The sequence below is a fragment of the Bos mutus genome, chromosome 2, assembly GCF_027580195.1.
Source record: "Bos mutus isolate GX-2022 chromosome 2, NWIPB_WYAK_1.1, whole genome shotgun sequence".
Lineage (NCBI taxonomy): Eukaryota > Metazoa > Chordata > Mammalia > Artiodactyla > Bovidae > Bos > Bos mutus.
The window spans coordinates 51,025,062-51,050,163 of NC_091618.1; the positions used below are offsets into that span (position 1 = coordinate 51,025,062).

General features: G+C 37.8%; 1 protein-coding gene across 2 annotated transcripts in view; it reads left to right on the forward strand.

The window, feature by feature from the left end:
* The window catches only part of HECW2 (HECT, C2 and WW domain containing E3 ubiquitin protein ligase 2), a 432,558-nt gene that overhangs the window by 367,683 nt on the left and 39,773 nt on the right, over positions 1-25,102 (forward strand). For both annotated transcript variants that reach the window (XM_070388859.1, XM_070388865.1), the window contains 4 exons: positions 4,232-4,315; positions 10,667-10,776; positions 20,466-20,586; positions 22,707-22,820. In XM_070388859.1, coding sequence (XP_070244960.1) covers positions 4,232-4,315; positions 10,667-10,776; positions 20,466-20,586; positions 22,707-22,820 — 429 coding nt within the window. The remainder of the gene's footprint in view (positions 1-4,231; positions 4,316-10,666; positions 10,777-20,465; positions 20,587-22,706; positions 22,821-25,102) is intronic.

Sequence of the window (25,102 nt, forward strand, 5' to 3'; positions counted from 1 at the left end):
AGGTGATCTTCCCAACCCAGGGATTGAACCTATGTGTCCTGTATTACAGGCAGATTCTTTACCACCGAGCCAACAGGGAAGCCAATATAATCTTAATTCTCATTATAAACCACTAAAATTGAATAGAATTTCTTCATTAAAGTGAAGGCAATAAAGAAAGAAATTAGAGGATTACCATAGATTTCTTCTAACTCTGTAAATTTATAAAATAAACTTGAGTAAATATATTAATGTAACTTTCAAAAGTCCTTCTAATCAGAGTCATGTGAATCTTCAACAATATTTCTCAAACTTGTTATGGTTATTTCAGACACTGGGTAGACTCATGGAAATTTTTTAGAATCCACTCTGTTATTTTCCATCCTAAAAGGAAAACAAACATTTCAGATCTACAATAGTGATTTTTAACCACGTGTATTTAGTGAAACAAAATGTGTACAAATATAAAACATGCATGAACTCCATATCCTTACAGCTTATAAGCTATAAAGCCAAAAGAAATATTAAATTAAGTAAAAACAAAAAAAATAACATTTGAATTAATGATATTGCGAGAAGATTTTGTTTGCAGAAGCCAAATCACCAATGTTGAGACCAGTGTCAGTGGAAAGATATATTTGTGCTTTTTGTTTCACTTGTGTTTGACTTGATTCTTTTGATTTTTGTGTCTAATGGTCTATCATATGCATCTGTGGCATTATCTTGGTCATAATTTTTCTTGCGTAACAAATAGCTTACTTTTATCTATGTGATGAGTCAATTCACTTAATAGTATACCCCCAAGTACAATACTGAAGAAAAATATATCATTAAACATATCCTGTGATGATTCTATTGCCATTTTTCTACTTATAAACTATTTAAAAACTTTTGTTCTTAGAAAAAACCATAACATATGCTTTATTTAGCATTTTTTAAGTCCATTTATTTTGTTTTCTCTTTAGCCTGTGGCAATTTACATATATATTACCTTGCCTTATTTCGTCATGATCATTTAATTTGCAATTTAATACTACCAAAGAAAAGTTTTGTCTTTTTAAATGGTGAAAGAATTGCGTATTAGTAGCAGACAGGTGCAGCTATCATATTTAACATCAAGCCCTGCTCATCAACACTAAAAGTTCACCTCTGATCACTTGGCAACAAGTGTCTTGTAAATGCAAACCTGGGAGTTGAAGTCACTTTGTGATGTCTAGTCATAAATGTCATCCAGCTTGTCCAAAATATGCTTACCTCATATTAGCAGTTTTAATCATCAAAGTGGAAACACAGCATTTTAAAATTCTCCTAGTATTCAAGATCACATCTGTAGATTTCTAGTAGGCAATGATGCCAGTTAAAGAAATGCTGGACTAAAGAATATTGGGCAAATACCTGATAACCAAGGAATAGTTCCCATTTTTCCCCCCATCAGGAAAGATTGGTGATATTTCTGAGGATAACTACGCACTTTTTTCTCTTCCTCAGCCTTGATCTTCTTTCTTGGCAGTCAATAAACCAATGCCTTCTTTGTTTTTACCTGAAAGAACTCTATGAAGGAGTTAATAGAAGAGAAGGCCTAAACAGGGCTCAGTTAAATGAATGAAATAACTTAAATATATTCATGTCATGCTGGCATTTCCCATGGACTCTCTCTCTTCCACTGCACCATGAACTCTTTGAGAAAGGGCAGTATCTTACATCCTATTTGATTCCTGGTATATGATACCATGCCTAGCACATAGTAGGTACTCAGAAATTGTTTGCTGAATGAATGAATATTGACATGAATTTGGGCGAACTCTGGAAGATGGTGAAGGACAGGGAAGCCTGCTGCTGCAGTCCATGGGGTCGCAGAGTCAGACATGACTTGGCGACTGAACAACAACAACAGTGGTATGATGTGTATCAAATAACACGTTCCACTGCCCTGTTCCTGGAAGCATATGACCCATCTCTTGTCACTGTGATAAATTAGCTGGCCCTGTAGAGAACTAGTCTCAGCCTGCCTCTGATATGTTCTTAGTCACTTAGTCGTGTCCAACTCGTTGCAACCCCATGAACTGTAGCCCGCCAGGCTCCTCTGTCCATGGGGATTCTACAGGCAAGTATACTGGAGTGGGTTGCCATTTCTTCCTCCAAGGGACCTTCCCAACCCAGGGATCAAACCCAGGTGTCCCACATTGCAGGTGGATTTTTTACTGTCTGAACCACCAAGGAAGGCCACACCTCTGTATTTTTTGGCCTAAAGAATCAGGCCAGTTGTCTTCACTGCCTCATAGTTGATATCTGGAAAGTGATGAGAAGTTTCCCAATTGGCATATTTCCTCCATTGTCTTTCCCTTTCTTTCCCTCACCCTGTCATCCTTCTGACTCAGGAAGCTATGATCTCTTCCTTATCCACAGGATATCATAGGCTCCATACAAGCAACAGTCAAGAGCATGCTATCTTTTTCATCACTCAACCCGTTCTGTGTGGTTCCAGTTAAATGAGTAGAAGAGAGAGTTCAGCCTGTTTGTTTTCTGGTTTTGTTGTTTGCCTAGTCCATTGTGGTGATAGACTAGAGGTAGCTTTTGTTTCTTCAAGATCACAACACATTGTTAGTCACACTTATAAGAGTACTTCTTTGGTCAAGTTCATTTTTTTTCCAAGATAATTTTTTTCTGATTTAGCTTTCTTTAAACCAACTTTTATATCTCTTATCAAAATAGAATTTACCTGATAATGGGCCTTGGTTTCCATCATGTGCTTCAGACATATGATTATAACACGTGAGGGAAAATGTTCTGCTTGGTTTGAGACTTCAGACTGAAATAACCATAAGCAGAGAGGAGAGGCTGACTTTTCTTTTCTTAGTTCCTTTATATATATGCCTACCATTTACCTATATGTATATCTATATCTGTATTTCCAGTAGCTAGCTGCTATATGGTATATATAATATGGCTGTAATAGTATATACAATTATGTAAAACATAATATTTATACTGGCAATAAAAGGTTGAAAATATCAAAGATTAGGTGCTTCATGTACTAGCACATTCTGTAAAATGGATCTAAGCAGAAGCAGCCTAGGACTAAGCTCAGTTTATCATTTCCAGTAAGCTATGTGGTTAAGAGCACACAGTAGTGAATTTTTCATCTCAACAGTTGAACCTTGTCTTCACCTCATTACTTTCAAGCCTACAGGTAAATTAGAATTTGAAATTTGGGATTATAAAATCTAATTAGAACTTTATTAAACTGTCAAATAGGAAAACAAGATACTCTATAGAAAATAACTAAATCTAAACAAATATTTATATCAGATATTGATACTTTATTTCATAGTATACAGAAATCAGAGTATATCATCATTTAGCACTTAGAGTAAAATTGTGTATTTGTGTTGACTGTATGTTCCTATCAAAAGCAATGCTTTCAGTACCCAGTTTATGTTCTTATTTTTTGTCTTCTTATCAAAATTGATATGGTGTACTTGGAAACGGCATAATGTAAATGAGCGGAAACAACCAAAAAAATTTATATTGAATTTATATTGATATAAAGAATTGAGATTAACAAAACAGTGACTCTGTAAACAAATGAACGCTGGTGTTATCACATATATCTATAATAAACAATGGTCCAAAATTGTGTTTGGTGTGTGTATATATAAGTATATACACATTTGCACTAGTGTACATATAGTCTGTTTCACCAACTGTAGTAACTGAAGATGTTTTAGGTTTCAGTTATTTGAAAGAGCCACATGCTTTTATACCGAATATATAATTTACAGATAGTACCTACTTCCAAGTAGAAATGTGCTCATCATGCATAATGTAGAGGTATATCCTCAGGAAAACAAATGAATATCCTATTTGGAATAACAAGGAATTAATCTGAATGGTCCAGACTGTTACTTATAGTCAAGCCCGCAATAAGGCTTTAACTCAAAGCAGAGACTGAATTTTACTGGTTGGTTGGTACTGCTACCTGTAGTAGTATTTGAGTAGCAAAAGATGAGAACAATAAATTTTTTTTTTATCATTGTTAGAAATGGGTGATGCTGATGCTCATGAGGGTCCTCCTTGAAGACAAGGACCACGTTTTACTTGGATGCGTATTCCTAGGGCACAGTAGCTACCACACAATAGGTACCAAAAAAAATGTGGTGACCATTCTTTTTTTAAAAAATGGTGCCTTAAGTACTGAATTATGTTGCCAACGTTTACTACACATATTTGAATTCTTTATTTGCTTGAATAGGGAGAAGATCCAATTTATCCGAACTGAAGGGACTCCAGGATTGGTGCGTCTTTCAAGTGATGCAGACCTTGTCATGCTGCTGAGGTATGTAACGCCTTTTCAAAGTGGGAAATCTCCTATCATCAGGCATTCTGAAGCACTTTAGAAAATAATGTGCTAGAATTGGCAGCCAGTAAGTGCTTCTTTTATTCTAAAAGACTTGTGGAATACTCATGATGGAGATACAGGATACTGATTTAGTGATAAGTCATTTCAGATTTCATTTCTTATCACTGGAATCAGCTTGATTTTTGTTTTACCCTGCTGGCAGAGGATGCAGTATTAGGAAGGGGAAAGAGACCAATGAGTAGAATGTCCTGCCACAGAATAAGGCAGAAGGTTATACCTCGCTTACCGCGTGAGAGTAAAAGAGAGGTTGTATTTGTATTTTCATCCAAAATTTTTTTCTCAGAATGTCTTTTGTCCCCTTTTGCTGATTGAAGTTATTTATTTACTTTATGGCTTTGGGAATTTAAGTTTGGGAAATCAGAGAAGAAAGTTGAAATTTGGTCACTGGTACTCACTGCCAACTTGATAGACTTTCATAAAACTGACCAATTATATTTTCTTTTTTAATGGTTAGATGGGGTTTGGTTTTGAACTTTAGGGGAGTTTAGAATGGAAACCTGGCAAGTTTTTAAGAAACTTTTTCAGTTTTGATTATTTTTCAAATGTAGGAGACCAGAGTAAAATAATATTTTGCTTTACCTAGTGGTTGGGACACCCACTATTATAATCTCCATAGAATTAAAGGGAAGTCATACTGGGCCATTATCAAGCAATGTTTTATTTATTCCAAAGTATTACTAGTCTCATTCATATTATTCATGAGAATCTTAACTCTAACCATTTATACTGCATGCTTGATTGCTGCCATATTTGTAAAACTAAAGTCAAAAAGTCATTTTCTTTTACTCTACAGTTGGAACATAACTCAAAGGGATATAACCATTTTTCATGGATATTTTCCTTCATTTTATCCTGAACATGACCTATTTGATGGATAAGGGTCACTTCTCAGGCTAGATGCTAACCCTCAACTGTGGTGTTTAGGCAGTTCTGAAAGCAGGATGTGGCATGCTAGATATTCATGAAGATTCTTGGTCAATAATGTGGAATACGATGTTTCTACCATAGTTGGGTTGTTGATAAAATAGCAAGTTTTATTACAAAATTCTGGCTGGGATAGGACTCTTTTGATTCATTATAGAAGTCCGTGGTTTTTTATTTAAAGAATTCTACTGTTGGAATTAGTAAAAACAAAAATGATTACGAAACAGAAATCACAATTATTGTATACCTTCTTTTGGTTAAGTAACCTTTAATGATATAGCCCTAAATATTTTGAGTTACAATATAGTTTATAATATTTGTATGTTGGTAAGCACTATAATTTGCATGAGTTTCTATGTGTTATGTGGTTGAATTTTAAAATATTTGAAAAGTGATTTGTATATAGAGAAAGACTACATTTTTCACCTTTAGGAAAATAGATATGTTTTCTGAAGCCTTTGGAGAAACATGAGAAATTTACTTATATATTAATAGCTTTATAATTATACATACACGTGATAAATGATATTTAATTCTAGACTTTTACTTCATTTGGATTAGCAAATAAATGGTTTTACACTAACAATATATTACATGTGCATGCTTAATAAATAATATTTAATGATTATTGAAACATTTTGGGATACTCTCATTTCTTTATTTTTTATTTTGCTTTGGAGTTTGAATCATTTCTATCAGTTACTATAAACTCAGGCAGTGGATTTGTTTGTTACATAGATGGAATCTCTATGTCTGTTTTTATACTTTGTCTGTTTGTTTTTTCTTTCCATTTAAAAATATTTTCTTGGGTGAACTTTGTAGAACATGAATTATTTTTTAATAAAAATATTTTTATTAATGTATAATTGATTTATGTGTGTGCATGCTGAGTTGCTTCAGTTGTGTCCTACTGTTTGTGACCCTATGGACTATAGCCCTCCAGGTTCCTATGTCCATGGGATTCTCCAGACAAGAATACTGGAGTGGGTTGCCATGCCCTTCTCCAGGGCATCTTTCCAACCCAGGGATCGAAACCATGTCTCCTGCAACTCCTGCATTGCAGGCATATTCTTTACCACTGAGCCACTGCTAATGCTAAGTCACTTCAGTCCTGTCCGACTCTGTGCGACCTCATAGACAGCAGCCCACCAGGCTCCCCCGTCCCTGGGATTCTCCAGGCAAGAACACTGGAGTGGGTTGCCATTTCCTTCTCCAATGCACGAAAGTGAAAAGTGACAGTGAAGTCGCTCAGTCTTGTCCGACTCTTAGCGACCCCATGGATTACAGCCTATCAGGCTCCTCCGTCCATGGGATTTTCCAAGCAAGACTACTGGAGTGGGGTGCCATTGCCTTCTCCGACTGAGCCACTAGGGAAGCCCATAGTTGATTTTTACAAAACTATATTAGTTTTAGGTGTACAATGTAACGATTCAATGTTTTCATTTATTGTATTCCATTTTAAATTATTATAAAAATATTGGCCAGATTTTCTGTGCTGTACTTTATATCCTTGTATCGGATTTATTTTTTAACCTATATACATTGTCTGTTTCTTAAAAAAGAAAGTCATTCCTGATACAAATGGACTTGAATATCAGCAAGCTGCAATATAGAGATGATACAGCTCCAGGAAAGTATTCATTTCAAAATAAACCCATGTAAAGTTGTTTTCCAATATAGCTATTATAAACTTAAGACTTGTAAAATAACTTTTCTATATTTGTTATTGGTTATTCTATTTTGGCATTAGTGGTAAAGAACCTGCCTGCCAGTGCAGACGACATAAGCAACATGGGTTTGATCCCTGCATCCGGAAGATCCCCTGGAGGAGGAAATGGCAACTCACTCCAGTTCTTGCCTGGAGAATCTCATGGACAGAGGAGCCTGGTGGGCTACAGTCCATGGGGTCATAAAAGAGTCAAACATGACTGAAGCACCTTAGCACGCATTCTATTTCTATTCTGTTAAATTATAAAAAATGTGCAGAGCTTATATAGGAAATGATTGATAAATTTGGCTACATTGGAATTGTTAATTTATGTAATGAAAGCCATCACACATAAAGACATAAAGAAAGGCAATAAACTAGAAGACTATGTTCACATGATATAAAACAAAGATATCATGAATACAGAAAGCATGCTTTTAAATCAATTTGAAAGAAAATAACCCCAAAGAAAAATGAATAAAGAATATAAAAAGGCATTTCAAAAGAATCAAAGCATGAATAGCCAATAAACTCATGGAAAGATGATAGTAATCATAAAATGCAATTTCAAATAACGAGACACTATTTCATGTTATTCAATTGAAAAAATAAAAAAGTCTGATAACACCAAGTGAGAAATGGGAACTCTATATTGTCTGTATTTGGTGGTATTGCAGTTCTACAACCTCTTCAAAGAACAATTTGACAGTATCTTGTACGGATAGAAAACCTACACGAATGACTGAGCACGCTCTGCTTTTAGATATATACCATAAGTGTACGTGGAGAAGGAAATGGCAACCCACTCCAGTACTCTTGCCTGGAAAATTCCATGGATAGAGGAGCCTGTAGGCTACAATCCATGGGGTCGCAAAGAGTCAGACACGGCTGAGCAGCTTCACTTCACGTCATATGTATACTAAGAAACTCTATTATGTGTATACAAGGTGATACATACAGTATAATCATTGCACCATTATTGATAAAAACACACAGTTGGGGGAAAAGTCAGCATTTGTCAAGGAAGTTATGGATAAATACACAGATATATTCATAGATAGGGCTTCCCTGGTGGCGCAGTGGTAAAGAATCCTCCTGCTATGCAGGAGCCACAGGAGATGGGGGTTTGATCCCAGAGTCAGGAAGATCCCTGGAGGAGGACACAGCAACCCACTCCAGTATTCTTGCCTGAAGAACCCCATGGACAGAGAAGCTTGGTGGGCTACTGTCCATAGCATCGCAAAGAGTCGAATATGACAGAAGGGACTGAGCACATGTGTACAAACATTCATAGAATGGACTGTATGTTACATGGCAGGTAAAAGTAGTAAAGTAGACCCCTTATATAGCAACACAGATGGATATCAGAAATATATTGTTGAGTAAAATAGTTTAAGGATGTAATACACTTATAAATCATTTATATAATTTCTAGCAAAACATAGGGCAAAACTGTATATTTTTCCTGTATACATATGTTGAAAATTTAAAATTCTGGAAGGATATGTTAAAATCATGATAGAGGATCTCAAAAGGGACTTCCTATACAATATGAACATATACAGATGTATAGATACAGCTATATATAGGTATATTCACCTCTGTAAGTATGTATATATGTTTGAAGCAAAAGATAATAGTGTAAATATGTATTAATCCTGGATGATATGTATTGAGTGTTTTTATATTGCTCTCTGTCTCTGTGTTAAATTTTTGAAGTAGAAAATTTTCTCTCTTGGTATGAAAGTTTTCCACATATTGGTTGTATTTAAAGGAAATGATAGGTGTCATGGAGCAAAGGGACACAGATATAGATGTCCAAGGAGAGGGTGCTAATTGCTACTCTTAATTTTGCTGTGAGTTTCTAAACCTTTGTGGTATCAACTGTTTTATGTGGCATTTTTCCTTAGCAATCAACTTTAAATTCACATTATTCTAATGGTTATTGATTTATTGAGAAAGAGAATTGATTGTTTTGGGGCTTAATTTGGTATTACAAATACAGTTACTTGTTGCTTCTGGTTCTAAATCTTTTGACTTTATAGTTTAAAAGTGGATAGATGGCTTAACAATATGGTATCTAAAAATGCTTTTACTATAGTGGTTTAGCAGACATGTGCAGATGAATGAGGACCAGAAAAGAACTATCAAGATGTTATTGTATTGTTATTAATATAGCCCAGAGTTTCAGCCTTCAAATTACTGACATTTCAGGCTGGATATGCCTTTGTTGCAGGGCACTCTTCTGTGCATTGTAAGATGTTTATCAGCATTCTGACCCCCCTCATTAGATGCCAAAAGTACTCCCTTCTCAGTTATCAGAACCAAAAATGTCCTCAGACATTGTCCAATGTCCTCAGAGAGTACAGGGGAGGGCAGAATTGCCTCAGTTGATAGCAAAAGAGACACTGATGTATAGAACAGTCTTATGGACTCTGTGGGAGAGGGAGAGGGTGGGAGGATTTTGGAGAATGACATTGAAACATGTAAAATATCATGTAAGAAACGAGTTGCCAGTCCAGGTTCGATGCACGATACTGGATGCTTGGGGCTAGTGCACTGGGACGACCCAGAGGGATGGTATGGGGAGGGAGGAGGGAGGAGGGTTCAGGATGGGGAACACATGTATACCTGTGGCGGATTCATTTTGATATTTGGCAAAACTAATACAATTATGTAAAGTTTAAAAATAAAATAAAATAAAAAAGAAAGCCATTTCTATAATCCTCAGGAGTTCTTTCCTTAAATCTCTGAAGACTAAACTGCTGCCACCTTTTCTCAACGTTTTCTGAAAACAAATTTAACAGATTTCTAGATTTGACTAACTTTAAAAAAAAGCCACTTCTACCTCTTAATTAAAAAGCACAAGTACTCTTACTTAGGTTGTTGATTCTATTTTGTCAAGTGTTTGTATATTTGACAATCAACAGTACGTTTCTTTATTATAGCAGTTAATTAAAAGTCTAGGATTTCAAGATCTAGATTCCTGATTACTGTCTTTTAGGAGAGTATTTAGAAATAGAAACTGCACTATGGAGCAGAAAGAAGACACTCGATTGAATAAATCAAAATCCTCACATTTGAAAAATATTATAAAGTCAGAGTAAATAAGAAAGCTAATTATTTAGCAGTTGTAATTATTTTAAAGGTGTTTTGTTATATTTTGCTTTTAATTCTCCAATGAAATGCTGAGTTCTTTGAAGGCCAAGATCCTGTTCTATATGTCTTGGAATGAAAATAGAGAACATACTTTGTGTATTAATTATGGGTCCTCAATAAACACCATCTCTTGTGTTTGAATCTTATTCTCAAGTGTAAAAATCAAAAATCCAGTCTATTTTCAAATGAATACACAAACTGAAACTCACTATTTAAATGACACAATAGAAATTATGTTGTCCAAAGCTGGTGGGAAAACAGGTAAATAACTGCAGGTTTCACAAAAGCTGCAAACAGCCAGCGTTTTGTCCCAAGGATTACCCACAGGAGAAAGGGGACGGATGCTTTCTTTGGGATGTAAACTGGACCTCAGATGGAATGAGCCAAAGGGAGAAATCAGCTTACTCATTGTGGAAACAAAGCGTTTACCTGTATCTTTGGCTAAAGTATGCATTTTGTTTCTTGTCTTTCCCCAGTTTATTTGAAGAAGAGATAATGTCATATGTGCCTCCACATGCCTTACTCCATCCCAGCTACTGTCAGTCCCCACGTGGCTCCCCTGTGTCCTCTCCCCAGAACTCACCAGGTGAGTCCACCTGCTGTGTGCAGTGAATTCTCTAAGGAATGAGCCCTGAAGTCAAATGTTCTGTCCTCCTAAAGGACAGTAAGGGAACACTTTGGGTACATCTGTAGTGTTAGCACAGGTTTCTGTGGCACTTCCTGTCTCTTAAAATGGCTTGTTTCTATGGGGAAACATTTTGACAGGAAGATAATGACATTCCAAAATAGGAGGATAAATATTAACAGTATGAAATACACTGATACAGAACTTACTTTTCATTATGTCATGTGGTGTCTACTATGTCTTAGAAAATATTAAAGCACAAAATACTATGTTAGCTTTTTGGATTTAAAAAATTCTAGTTAGGAGATTGATTCAGCGAATAATAAAAAGAAATCTCCAGTTTCAGAGATAATTTTTTCCCTTCAGTAGTCACTAATTGCATTAGATAGGAAGACCAGAGATTCAGGGACAGGTAGAACATGTTGATAAATGAAATAAACTAAAAATTTTAAGTTTAAATTCTTTTTGAAAGAGGTGTGATGTAAACAGAAGAATGAATGAATGAACGAATAAAAAGTAAGTAATGCAGCTTAGTAAATGAGTATTTTTTTAAGGAAAGTAGTCATGACGTTGACGAAACATCAGCTATCTTTATCCTTATTATAAGCTATATGTTGTTCACACCATAGCAGCTATCAGAATTTAAAACTATTTTAATGGAAATCCAAACTCTGTGTCACTAAAAGTTGCTTTGTGTTCTTTGACATATAACTTTTGTTTTCATATACTGGTATCATAATGAAGCTACAGACTAACTGAATACCACAAACAGGAAAAGGTCTATTAATTTGTTCATGTAACAGAGATTTAATGAGCATCCAGCTAAGATCCAAGCACTGAATTAGACCCTGGTGCTACAAAGATGAATAGTACCGTCTCTGCCTTTGAAAATTCATGGTGGGGCAGTGAGTCAACAAGTGACGGAAAGCTCTGTGGTTAGTCCTGTAATGAAGAGAGGTATTGGGAACACAGATGTGGGAATGACTCTTCTTTCAAGGTGTGGGGGTGGGGAGTTTAGGGAAAGGTGACTACAACAGGTGTGAAGGGAAGCCTTGAAGAATGATGAATAGGGTTTTACCAGGTGGTCCAGAAGAACGAGGACATTGTGAGTAAAGAAGTAGCAGGGCTAAACCACGGAAGGATAAAGCAGTTTAGGACAAATTAATACCTTCAAGTGAAGGCAAGTTCTCAGAGCTCAGGTTGGGAAAAGAGGCTAGAGTTGGTTGGTTACTAAAGCCTCACTTGGTACTCCATGTAGAGCCACTGAAAATTTACAAACAGAAGAGTAGAACTTGCTTTACAAAGTTCAGTTTGGTGGCCATGTGCAGAATGTATTAGAATATGAGAGACTAGAGTTAGAGAAACCATCTGGGAAGCTGTTGCATTAATTCAGGAGACACGATAAAGGGATGGACTATAGGGCTTCCCAGGTGGCACTAGGTTCTTTACCAGAACCTGCCTGTGAATGCAGGAGATGTAAGAGAAGTGGCTTTGATCCCTAGGTCGGGAAGATCCCCTGGAGGAGGGCATGGCAACCCACTCCAGTATCCTTTCCCCTGGAGAATCCCGTGGACAGAGGAGCCTGATGGGCTACAGTCCATAGGATCGCAAAGAGTTGGACATGACTGAAGCGACTTAGCATGCAATGATGATGGAGAAAAGGAAGTTAATTCAATGACTATATTGGATCTACGTAGATTCTAGAACTTTGAGTCTAGGCGGGGATGAGTGAAGGCAGATTCTGAGGTCCTCACCACATGGACTGCCTGGCAGATGGTAATGCCATTTAGCAAGAAAGGGGAAAGGTTAAACTGAAGAGGGGAGGGGATTAAAGGAAACTGATTTGGGACACGTTTTATTGAGGAATCTTTGGACCACCCAACTGGAGATGCCCAGAGACAGCTGGAGAAACAGTCTTGAAGCTCAGGAGAGGTTAGCAGTTAGGAACACAGGTTTGCTGGTGGCAGGTGAAGCCCACAGGGTAGATTATAGGAACTAGGGAGGACAGGTCAGTGGAAAACAAGAGAAAATAAAGGATGATGACATGAGCAGCTCCAGTATTCAAGAAGGGGTTGAGGATGCAAGTGAGAGAGTCAGTGGATTTTGGAAGAGAATTAGGAACATCTTTTCAGGGAAGCCAGGTTTCGAGGAGGAAGGACTGGCTTCCAGGGCCAGGTGCTCAGAGGAGTCAAGAAGGATGAGGCCTGAGAAGAGTCTATTAGATTTGAAGATCATGAAGTTTTATATGACATTTCCCAGAGCAGTTGCCATGAACTAATAGGTCATAAACTGGAATGTTACCAGTTACAGGATGATAGGAGATGTGAAGTAGAAAAAGGGTGTAAAAAATACTCTTTTCATGAAACATGGAAGTGAGAATAAAGCAAAATAAGGCAATGCTTAGAAGGAGAAGAATTAAGGAAAGGATTTTAGGATGTGGAAGTGTTTGTGTATGTGTTAAGGTCAGATCGTGTGGGTGGGAGGAAAGTGGTTTGTTGAATGGGGTGAAGAAGCAGCATTCAGCAAGCACAGGCCTGTGGGAAGTCAGGACACTGGAGACAAAAGCACAGGCCAACTTTAGAACAAAGTAGGGACCCTGTTTTGATGATACAGGATGGGAAAAAAGTATGTGACTCTAGGGGGTAGTTAAAGGAGTAGGAGAAAGATTAATGGAATTCATTACTGGCCTTGGTCATTTACCAACTGTGTGTGACTTTGGGCAATTTACTGTCTTTCCTGAATTTGAATTTCTTTTTCTTTAATATGGAAATAATAACAATCACCTCCCATAGTTATCTGGAGAAGAACACCTTGCCTGGTACCTAGAACATGACAAGCATCCAATAAATGTTAGTTTATCCCTTTTTCTTTCTTTCTGGAAATTGAGAAGTATAATTTGTCAGTATTTGAACCACCAATAATGGTCTGTATGAATCTACTTAGTCCTGATTTACTGAACTAGCTGCCTAGAGTTTTCATCATTCTGACTGGTCTTAATCTTAGCTGTAACCTATAGGGGTTTAAATGGGTTGTCCCTTCACTTCATGCTTTATGGTTAAATTAATGAAGCTCTTTGGAGTACTGCTCATTCCAGTCAAAGCTCTTCTTTCCAGACCTTTACTGTGGCCCCATCCTCCCAGAGAAAAAGGTAGATCTCCAGATTCTGTCCCTTCTGGGCCTACAAAGGCATATTCTCTCAATGACGAGTTTGATATTCTTGAGACTCTATGAACATTCTAAATAGTGACTAAGTTTCTTCTTTTTATGTAGCATCACAAATGTACATGAGTAATTCATGGTGGCAATAAATGCATTCTGGAAGCAGATTGAGAGTTATATGATTTCCAAAGATATCTAAATTGCTTGCAGTGTTTGTGGTGGTTTTAATTTTCAGGAAGAATCATCTCCATATTTTTGGCCTACTCTCTTTCAGTGGGCTTTATTTGATCTTGAAGTTGGGATGTACTGCCTGATATCAACGGAAGTAACTATAACTAATTCCACATGATACAAAGGCAGGACTAGCCTCATTTACCCTGTGGAAGAATCTCTGTTTCTTTGAGTAAAATAGCCTCTTCTTCTACCAATACTCCTGAAGTTCTTATGAAAACATTTCAAATGGATTTTTGAAAGTTGTCTTATACTCTTTCTTATGACTAGAATTTCATCCCTTTTAGTGATGTGAGAAATAATATTGTGAAAATTATGACAGTCATAAATTTTAATGATCTTTCGGAATGCCTAGGAACCTGCTAAACTTTCCACACTTTTCCTCATTCCAAGCACATTTGCATGTCTTTTCAAGTGCAGGGGAGAGAAGGGCTTTGGAAATTTTGACTCACTGCTTTTTGCAGCTGTTATAGTCCTCACCTAAAGTTGTCAAAATTTTGGAATGTGAAGGTTTGTTTTTCTAGGTCCATTATAGTGCCAGTCCTGACCTTAGTTATGCCAGAAGGAAAAGACCTTTCCACTTACCGTATGGTTTATTATTCCAAATATAGGACCCAGAAGTTTATTTCAGGACTTTTTGTAGCTACACATTTCTAGGAATTTAAATGCAAGAACACCTCATTTATCTGATATTGCTGGAGATGAGCTCACTTATGTGAATTTTCCACGTGACCAAAGCTATAATGTTGAACATCAGAGAATTTGTTTAACCTATCGTTTGCTGAGACTTTTTAATCAATACATTATATCTCTCCCTGCTTCCCTATCCTCAGTGCCTTGAGGCTGTTTCATATTTGAGGGCATCTTCAGACAGAGCTGTTATTACTTGACTGGAACTGGAACCTCTGGAAGCCAGTAGAGAACCAGGTCATGCTCAAGGGAAGTAACCAGACCAAAGAGCACTGAAGAGCCATGTGGGTCTCTCCTGAAGACTGTCTTGAGGGCAGTTATTTCTCCCAACACACAGTGCAACTCCTTAAGGACCCTCTTTTCCCCTTTCCCTCCAAAGTCTCATCATCCCAGCTTTTGCTTGTCTTGTCAGCTCTTTTCACAAAAATCCATCCTTCTCTTCCCTTCTCTCCCCCTCCTCCCTCCCTTTCTCCCTGACTTCCTCTTTTCCTGTTTCTCTCTGTCTCTCTCTCCCCCTTCTCCCTCCTTCCCTCTTGCCTTCCTCCCACCTTTCCTTCGCCCTCTCCCTTCCCTCCTTTCCCTCACAGTCTCTGAAGTAGCTTTATACTTGTTTTTAGAAAAGTAGTTTTATCCTTGCTTTTGTTTTAGTATCCTAGCTTTCTACTTGGAGAAGGAAATGGCAACCCACTCCAGTGTTCTTGCCTGGAGAATCCCAGGGACGGGGGAGCCTGGTGGGCTGCCGTCTATGGGTCGCATAGAGTTGGACACGACTGAAGCGACGTAGCAGCAGCGCAGCAGCTTTCTACTTGTTTTAGCTGTATATTTGTGGGGCTCTTTGCTCAGCCCCACAAAGATGATCTAGGAACCAAACAATACAAATGAAGGAAGCTCTTCATTAGTGGGTGGGGATGGGGGGGTAAGATTCCAAAGACTGAAGGAGAACCAAATACTACTGTCTCTGTCACAATATGCAGGTGTTTTTATTTTTGTGTTTGTGTTGTTACTCTTCCTTGTTTCCCACTCTTGGTGTTCTCAGAGGATGCCGGTCCCTGGCATGCCCTCCAGCCTTGCTTTTTTAATAAACTGCTTTTAATTTGCCAACATTTGAAAAATCAGATATCAGATTGTTTAAAAAAAAAAAAAACAAACAAATGGTATGTAAGTAGAATCATCAACAAGGTCAAAACAGTGACATGAGGGCCTTTCATTACTCTTAGAGAATAAAGTAAAAATGCTAGGACTTCCTTGCTTGTGCTCTGTACCAGCTACTTTTGAGTTTTTTGTTGATTCCATTGTTGATCTATGTTCCAGAAGATAGAGTTTTTCAGAAATTATTTTAGTGCTTGATAGTTTATTCTCATTCATTAACAGGGAATTATATAAAAGAAAATCATAGCATTTATTGTTTATAGAAAGTGAACAGAAAAGAAATGCTCTTCTGAGGCATCCCAGTTCAGAGCCTGGAACCTTGCTGAACTGGGCTGAGCTTCACCCTTCCACCACAGACCAAGAGCCAGTTATCGGAGCATTCTGGGTTCTGGGTGTCACACCCAGCATCAAAGAAGACCCAGACTTCTTAGCAGTTTGATGCCAAGACTTTTCTTAGTATTACCTAGAAAAGAAATCCTCTGTCTGGTAGAATTCTTTAAGTTTGTATAGGATTGTGCAGTTTTGTAAGAGTCTGTGGAAGTAATGTTAACAGCATTATATGGGAGTGCTTTAGAACTGCTTAGCAATGTTTTTTTTTCAAGTCTTACATCTGTTACTGAATTTTTTCCTGCAAATAATTAACATAATACTGACTCTTCATAAAATCAGCCTTTTATTTGATCACTTCTTGTATGCAGTGTTGACTTTTTGTATCTGACTTCCTTTTTTAAGACCATGAAGACTATGACATGACTCTCTCTAAGTGAATCATATCCTAGAACTTCACTTGCAGTTATGATTCTTATTCAGTTGTGTGAGCTCACTCTCCAAGATTTTTTTTTCTTTATTTCCAAAGAGGAAGTAATATTGTTTCTGCCATGGATTTTCTTGGCAGTTGCACCTGACTTGCATTAAGAATTTGACAAGGGCCAGCAGCATAATTTACTGTAATTTTTAAACCATGATGTAATGTGTAAATGATTTTTTTCATAATAGAACTATTAGCAAAAGAATATTTGCGTTTAACAGTTTCTGTCTCCAGAGTTTCCGTAATTGAATTCCTTTACCTAGAGCTTAAATGGAGTTAGAGCTAATTTTTATTAAGTGTCTGTGTTGATATTGATGGAATGCATTATGGCATTTCCCACATCCTTTTAAGCATCTCGAATTATATGGCAGTAGAATATGTGCTGTTTTTAAAAAGTAATCAGCTCTTAAAGAATTGTGTTTCTTTTGTGTCTGGAAAGATTTTCAGTCTTTTGTTCCTCTTTTTCCTCTTCCCTATCAATGTCTGTGCTCTTGAAAGCTGATTCATCATGGCTGCTTTCTGAGCTGTCTGGGTTTACTAGTCTGCAGTTACTCAGACTGCAGCCACTATAGCTTCATTCTGCCACTCTGACTGGACTTGTGCTGCAGGGCTCTGTCCCTCAGCTATCCAAGAGAGGAGACTAGAGTTCATGCAGATCGTGTTCCTTCATGTTGCAGACGATGTATTACAAACCCATAGGAAGCACCCCCACTTTGTCCCTGGATGGTGCCCAGGGACCATCATTGGTTAGTTTTGACCTTCTTGTGGGAAATAATGATTCTCAGCCTTGGCTGCATGTTGGAATCATCTGGAGACCTGCATGACACACGTATGTCTATGTCTTATCCCCACCGATTCTCATGTAGTATGTCCTGGTTGTGGCCTGAACACTGGGTTTTTTAAAAAACATCCTCAGTGATTCTGATATACCTTCAAGATTGAGAACTACTGCCTAGGAGCCTTCTGTATACCAGGCCTTTTAAGGTCAAGTTTATTTGTTTCCTTTATGGCATAGGTTTTTGGGTAAGATTCATAATTATGCCAACAGAACTCTGCACATATTACTAATCAATAGATGATTTTATTAAATTCCATTCCCCAAATCCCACTGCATTTCCCCATGTGTTTGGTATTCACCTCTATGCAGATAATCGCAGCAACAACATTTACATGGGGCTGCTGATGTAGCAGGCACTGCATGAAGTGAGGTACCACACAGACACTGACTCATTTACTCCCCAAGTGTGGCCTGGATCTCACACTGAAACTCCAGTACTCTATTTTCAAGTGCTGATAGGGTATATCCACCTGAACAGCTGTCATCTCCAGCTTAGTATGTATAAAGCCTCACATGCCCCCCGTCCTCCAGTGTCAGTCAGAAGGGGCTCAGATCCTAAATCTGCCATTCACTGGCATATGCCTTCAGCTTCCTTAGTTACAAAGTGGTGGTGACGGTAGTATTAACAATGCCTGCTTCTTAGACTTGTGAGAATTTCCCAAGATCCGCTTTGTGAAGTGAATGGTCCCTATTGCATAGCAGACACAACAAATGGCAACTCCTGTTACTGTTTAAAAGGTTTTCTATTACCACGTGAGCTTCCTATTTCTCTTCCTTACTTATCTATGGTTACCAGTTCTTATTTCACATTGTAAAAGCCCCACTGAGTCACCACAGTCCAGGCTAGTCCTCATCCCCTCAGGCTTCTGTTTCGGCAACTACTCCTAACTGAATCTCCTCCCTCGTCTTTCCTCCTTCCCGTCCTTAATCTACTCAACACACTTTGAAAATCATTTCTGAAAGAAAGCATTGCTCGTTTGTTATTTCCTTGCTCAAGAACCTATAAAGGGTTCCCCCTGCTTGCTGCATCATGCTCAGACTTCTTGGCTAGGTTTTTTAAAAAAGTCTTCTCATAATTTTGTATCAAACTTCTGACCCATGTAATATTCTACTTTCCAGCATTCCCCATCTGCTCTAGGTTAGTGGGGTCTCCACACTGTCTTCTGAACATGCAGGCAATGCTTATTCCAGCTCTTGTTGCCCTGCCTCAGTATAGACTATGGGTTCTCCCATGTTTATAAAGCCTGGTTCCAATAACATTTTGATCTCTGTTTATCCTCACTTACTATTACTTTTCTGTAACACTGGTCTCAAACGCATTGTCACTGAAAGGCTGGGGCACAGTGGGGAGCACAGGCTTTACCTCACGGGGTGACTGTCCTCCTAGGGAAATGCAAGCCAGTTGTTACAAAAGTCCCTAGATAATTTTCAGGAGAAATCAGATTTTTTTTTTAACTTAAAATCTAAATTTTAAATGTTGACAGTTAATTTAAAAACATTACATGGCAAACAGAATAGATCAATAGGGCCAGGTACAGCTCAGCCATACCCAAGCTATAGTTTTATTTTTTGTTTTTACTTTTTATTAATATTTAAAAAAAAATAGTTTTATTTTTTTTTTTTATAGTTTTATTTTTTAGTTTTAGTTTTATAAGGCTGGGCTATAGTTTTATTCCTTCTGCTTTATAGGAGTTTGTATACCATCTAGTTTAGGACTTAACCATTCTCTAGTTGTTTGATATGTACTATTTCTGTCTTCCCAACCAAGATATCCACTCCAGCAACCTGACCTTGTTCATTTTGAGCATCTGTTGCTGAACAGTATTAGCAAAAAATAATCATCACTTAGTTGATTCATGCATAAGGATATATGTAAGGAGCTTACATGGTGTGTAATGTAAGACACATCACAAGTTTTGTTTTCTTGTGTCTTTTATTGTGTTGTGAAATTTAGCGGAAATACCCCATATTTTTGTCATGGTGGCTGATTCCCATATTCATCATCAATTTTGTATCCCAGCTTGTCAGTTAGTCACAGTGTAACAGAGAATCAGATTTTTTTATGGAAAGGGGAACAAACGATGTTGCTTTTATATTTATTAATTATGCTTGCTGTGGAATGACATGTAAAACATCTTTAGATAATCTGTAGGTAATCACAGTACTTGGCACATATTAAGAACACAACAAATCATAGCATTATTTACACAACCAGGAGACGTGGGCTTTCTGCAGTTATGGCTGAATTTTGTTTCAGATCAGTATTATTCTACCCTGTAGTATGAAATGTATGTAATTGTGTGTCTACAGTATTTCTTAGTTACATTATAGTACATATCAAAAACAAGTTTTTGAAGGTTTTTCGTCAAGTATGGAAACTCACTGTTCTTGCTTTGTGTACCACGTACTTTCACATCGTAACTTCCTGTCTAACTGCCACGATACCATCTCACCATTAGACATGAGTAACTCTGTTTGACTCATATTAGTTTGGGCTGAAAAGAGGAATGTACTTGAGTAACACATAGGCACCATTAATTCTATTACAGAGTTGCTATTCTCAACCGAAAGGCCCCAGGGAAGGCATCTAAGACATCTTAAGATCCTGGTTAAGCCCTGTGATGTCCTTCGACTTGGAGAGGTGAAAGTGCAGGAACCCGAAAGTGTAGCCTCCTTTTACTTGTTAACTGTGGTCTCAACCCCATGGTAATATTTTTTTCATGGTGATGTGATGAAATCAAATCCACTCCCTTGTCTCTTTGTGGTTTGTTGTAGGTACTCAGCGTGCCAATGCCCGCGCTCCAGCCCCTTACAAGCGAGACTTTGAAGCCAAACTAAGGAACTTTTACAGGAAGTTAGAGACTAAAGGATATGGACAAGGCCCAGGGAAATTAAAGTAAGTCAAAATGATACAAACCCCAGGATTGGTAGATGGTAATAGGATGCGATGCTTTGGGGATTATAGGAAATAGAGTGTGGTTTGGGATAACCAGAATTTGTTTAGTTGACATAATTATTTTGATGTGTATAAATCACAGTATCACCTAAAACATAGTTGTTGAATTAAGCACAATTAAACTTAAGGTTTTAAAGCAGACAGGAAAGTGACAATCATGTTTCATGTAAAAATACAAGCAAAATTAAAAGCTGATTTATTTTGTTCTCTTGAAAAGTACCTCTTTGTTGACTGTTCACATATTCACTAGATATAAGGCTGTCACAGAGTCCTGTGTTGCACATCACTGCCTGGCTGATTGGAGTATAGTACCACCACTGCTTAGCTCTGTTTCCTTCCGTGAAATATGCTTCATTTGTCCAACAGAATATGGCATGAATGTTGTTTCTGCCTGTCTTTATCTACCTCCCTTTAAATGGGGAAATTGAAAGATTGTCAAGTTGTTTGGCCCAGAATAATGTGAATATCCCACTTACCCATACTCCCTTCAGCCTCACCCCCACCCCATCTCATGTCTCCACTAAAGATCACTATGCCACTTGAGAGAGGACAGAAGAGGGGGTCTGACTGTGGCACCACCATGACCTGGGCGTGCCGGAAAAAATGCCCAGCCCAACAGCTGCACAGCTCACTGCCCTCCTGCAGGGCTTGCTCCACTGAACTTGCGGGTTCCCCTTTCATCGCCTTCAAAAAACATCATACACACTGAGGAAACCAGAAGGGAAAGAGACACGTGTACCCCAGTGTTCATCGCAGCACTGTTTATAATAGCCAGGACATGGAAGCAACCTAGATGTCCATCAGCAGATGAATGGATAAGAAAGCTGTGGTACATATACACAATGGAGTATTACTCAGCCGTTAAAAAGAATACATTTGAATCAGTTCTAATGAGGTGGATGAAACTGGAGCCTATTATACAGAGTGAAGTAAGCCAGAAGGAAAAACACCAATACAGTATACTAACGCATATATATGGAATTTAGAAAGATGGTAACAATAACCCTGTGTACGAGACAGCAAAAGAGACAGTGATGTATAGAACAGTCTTATGGACTCTGTGGGAGAGGAAGAGGGTGGGAAGATTTGGGAGAATGACATTGAAACATGTAAAATATCATGTAAGAAACGAGTTGCCAGTCCAGGTTCGATGCATGACACTGGATGCTTGGGGCTAGTGCACTGGGACGACCCAGAGGGATGGTATGGGGAGGGAGGAGGGTTCAGGATGGGGAACACATGTATACCTGTGGCGGATTCATTTTGATATTTGGCAAAACTAATACAATTATGTAAAGTTTAAAAATAAAATTAAAAAAAAAAATCAACCTGCTCCAAACACTGTACGTCTCTGAGCTTCACTTAATGAAAATCTTGCTGATCGAACTTTCATGCCTCTGGCTTCCCTATCATCTCCCTTTCCATTACTATTTGCATTAAGGGCAAATTGACGCCTGTTTAAAGATGACTTAAATTGCCATTGTCATAAGTAGATTAATCAACTGCAAGTATCATTCATTTTTATCTGTCACCTAGAGAGTTTCAAGGTTCACCTAATTTTAAAGTTAGAAAAGTTTACGTAAACTCCTCTTCTTTAAAGGACACTAAGAATTCATCTTTCTTGGTCTCACTGTTATCTTTCTAGCTACTTTAAGAGTTGAATTCCTGGTCTAGGTGCATTCATTACATAGAATGCTTAAAACATGACCTCCTAGGTTTAATCTTCCTTTCATAAACAAAAGTTTTGTAAGTGTGTGTGTTGTTTTTTAATCATTTTCCTCCCAGGATAAATGAATTTGACCACCAGAAGAACTTTTGCATTGTTTCTACAGGTCTTAGGTAGGGTGCTCTATTTACCAATGATTCTCTGATGTAACTTTTGTTAATGCTATTAAGAGTTAAAGACAGACATGTGCTTTATTGCAGACAGCGATGATAGTAAGTCATCCCGCTTTTCACCTAGTTGTGGTAAATGGAAATTAAATAGCAAGTGCTCAGTTCTGGAAAGATAAGGATTAGGAAATCATCTGTATTTTTTCAAATTGTCTCTTTACGGACAGGTTAATTATCAGAAGAGATCACTTGCTTGAAGATGCTTTTAATCAAATTATGGGCTACTCCAGAAAAGACCTGCAGAGAAATAAGCTGTACGTCACATTCGTCGGAGAGGAAGGGTGAGTAGCACAGAGAAGTGGCCTTTGAAGCGTGGGCTGTGGCCGCAGGCGGATGTTTCCCCACAACGTCCCCTGTGGTTGCCTAAAACAGGAAATCCTTCTGGCAGAAAATGCTGTTCTCATACACAAACCTCTCAGCTATTTTTTTTAAAGCTTCCCCTGGTTTTTAAATCATTTGACATAAAGATTCTTTGGTAAAAGCTCATAACTATAGATCATTTTTGAGAGCAGAATCATAGTTTCATTTCTTCTCTCTTTAACTCTTTCTCTGAAAAGGAAAATTTGCTTTTGAAAAAATTGAAGTATAGTTGATTTATAGTGTTGTATTAGTCTCTGCTGTAGAGCAAAGTGATTCAGTTATATATATGTACATTCTTTTTAAAATTGTTTTCCGTTATGGTGTATCCCAGGATACTGAATATAGTGCCCTGTGCTATACAGTAGAATCTTGTTGTTTATCCATTCTATATAATGGTTTGCATCTGCTAATCCTAAAGTCCACTCCACCCCCCCAACCCCTCCCCTTGGAAACTACGAATCTGTTGGAAACTACGAATCTGTTTTGTGTGTCTGTGAGTCGATTCTGTTTTGTAGACAAGCTCATTTGTGTCATCTTTTAGATTCCACATGTAAGTGGTATCGTATGGTATTTGTTTTTCTCTTTCTGACTCACTTCACTTAGGATGATCGTCTCTAAGTCTGTCCATGTTGCTACAAATGGCATAATTCTTTTTATGGCTAAGTAGTATTCCATTGTATATATGTGCCACGTCTTTCCCCATTCATCTGTTGATGGACATTTGGTTGTTTCCATGTCTTGGCTATTGTGAATAGTGCTGCTGTGAACATAGGGAGCGTGTATCTTTTCAAATTAGAGTTTTGTCTGGTTAGATGCCCAGAAGTGGGATTGCTGGATCATATGGTAACTCTAGTTTTGGTTCTTTTGAGGAACCTGCATACTATTTTCCATGGTGGCTTCACCATTTTACATTCCCACCAACAACATAAGAAGGTTCAAGACATGGACTTTGAGAGAAAAAGCAAGAAATTGCATTTTAACATCTATAATCTTGTTATGTGCACTGGAATGCAAAGTAAATCATACTTCACCTGTCAAAAAAGTTCAGTTTTAGAATCACGAGTTAGAAACCAGTGTTTGCTAGAGGGGAGGGGATGTGAGGATGGGGGAATGGGTGAAATAGACAAAGGGTATTAAGAAGTGCAGACTTGCAGTTTTAAAATAAATAAGTCACAGGATGTAATATATAGCAAGGAATATTGTCAGTAACAATATTGTCAGTAGTAGCTTTCCATGCTGATGAGATGGTAACTAGACTCATGGTGGTCTGGTGGTTATCATACAGTGTATAAAAATGTGGAATCACTATGTTGTACATCTGACACTGATACTGTATGTCAACTATACTTCGATTAAAAAGAAAGAGAGACAAAAAGAAAAAGAGGGGAAAAAAATCCTCCTATTCTACCTGGACACTTCCCCAGCAGTAACTTTTAGGCCTTAGTTCTTATTTTTCTGTCCCCACTTTTTCTCTTTCTTTGGCACACCTACCAAAATAACTACCTACCATAAAGAGAGTCCAGCCTTCTATGACTCTTCCATGAGTGTGCTCGTGGAGATGAAGTTAGGAAATGAATGCAATGAAGACTCCTACACAGTGTTTATTCCATTCAAATAGGCATACTGGTGGTTTTCTGACTCTTCAGAGGATGGCAGCTCTCACCTCTCCTAGAGTCATTCCTCTTTCCTCATTTCAGGTTTAAGTTTGGAGTCTTAGCACCTTCTTTGTAAACATCACTAGAGTGAATTTTAAAAATATCACATGATTGCTGGAATTCCAGTTGTCTTCTCTTTAACTGCTTAACTCCTATTGATTTGGATCATTCTAAGGCTACACGCTCAGTCTTGCCCAGGAATAAAGTAGATTATGGAATCTTAATAATATTCAACAAATTCAGCCATGTGGTGTTTGGTTGATGAAATGGAGCTGTCAAAGTATAAAATAATTTTCATGTGCTAGTTGAACTAGATAATAGCAAAATTAAAATTCAAAATTAGGCCTCTTGTCTTCCATATAGGATTCTTAGACCAATATTGGGATTTAGGCAAAACTCCTGAACTCTGGGCTTCTTTGGTGGCTCAGACGGTAAAGAATCTGCCTGTAAGGTGGGAGACCCCGGTTCAATCCCTGGGTTGGGAAGATCCCCTGGAGAAGGTAATGACAACCCACTCCAGTATTCTTGCCTGGAGAATTCCATGGACA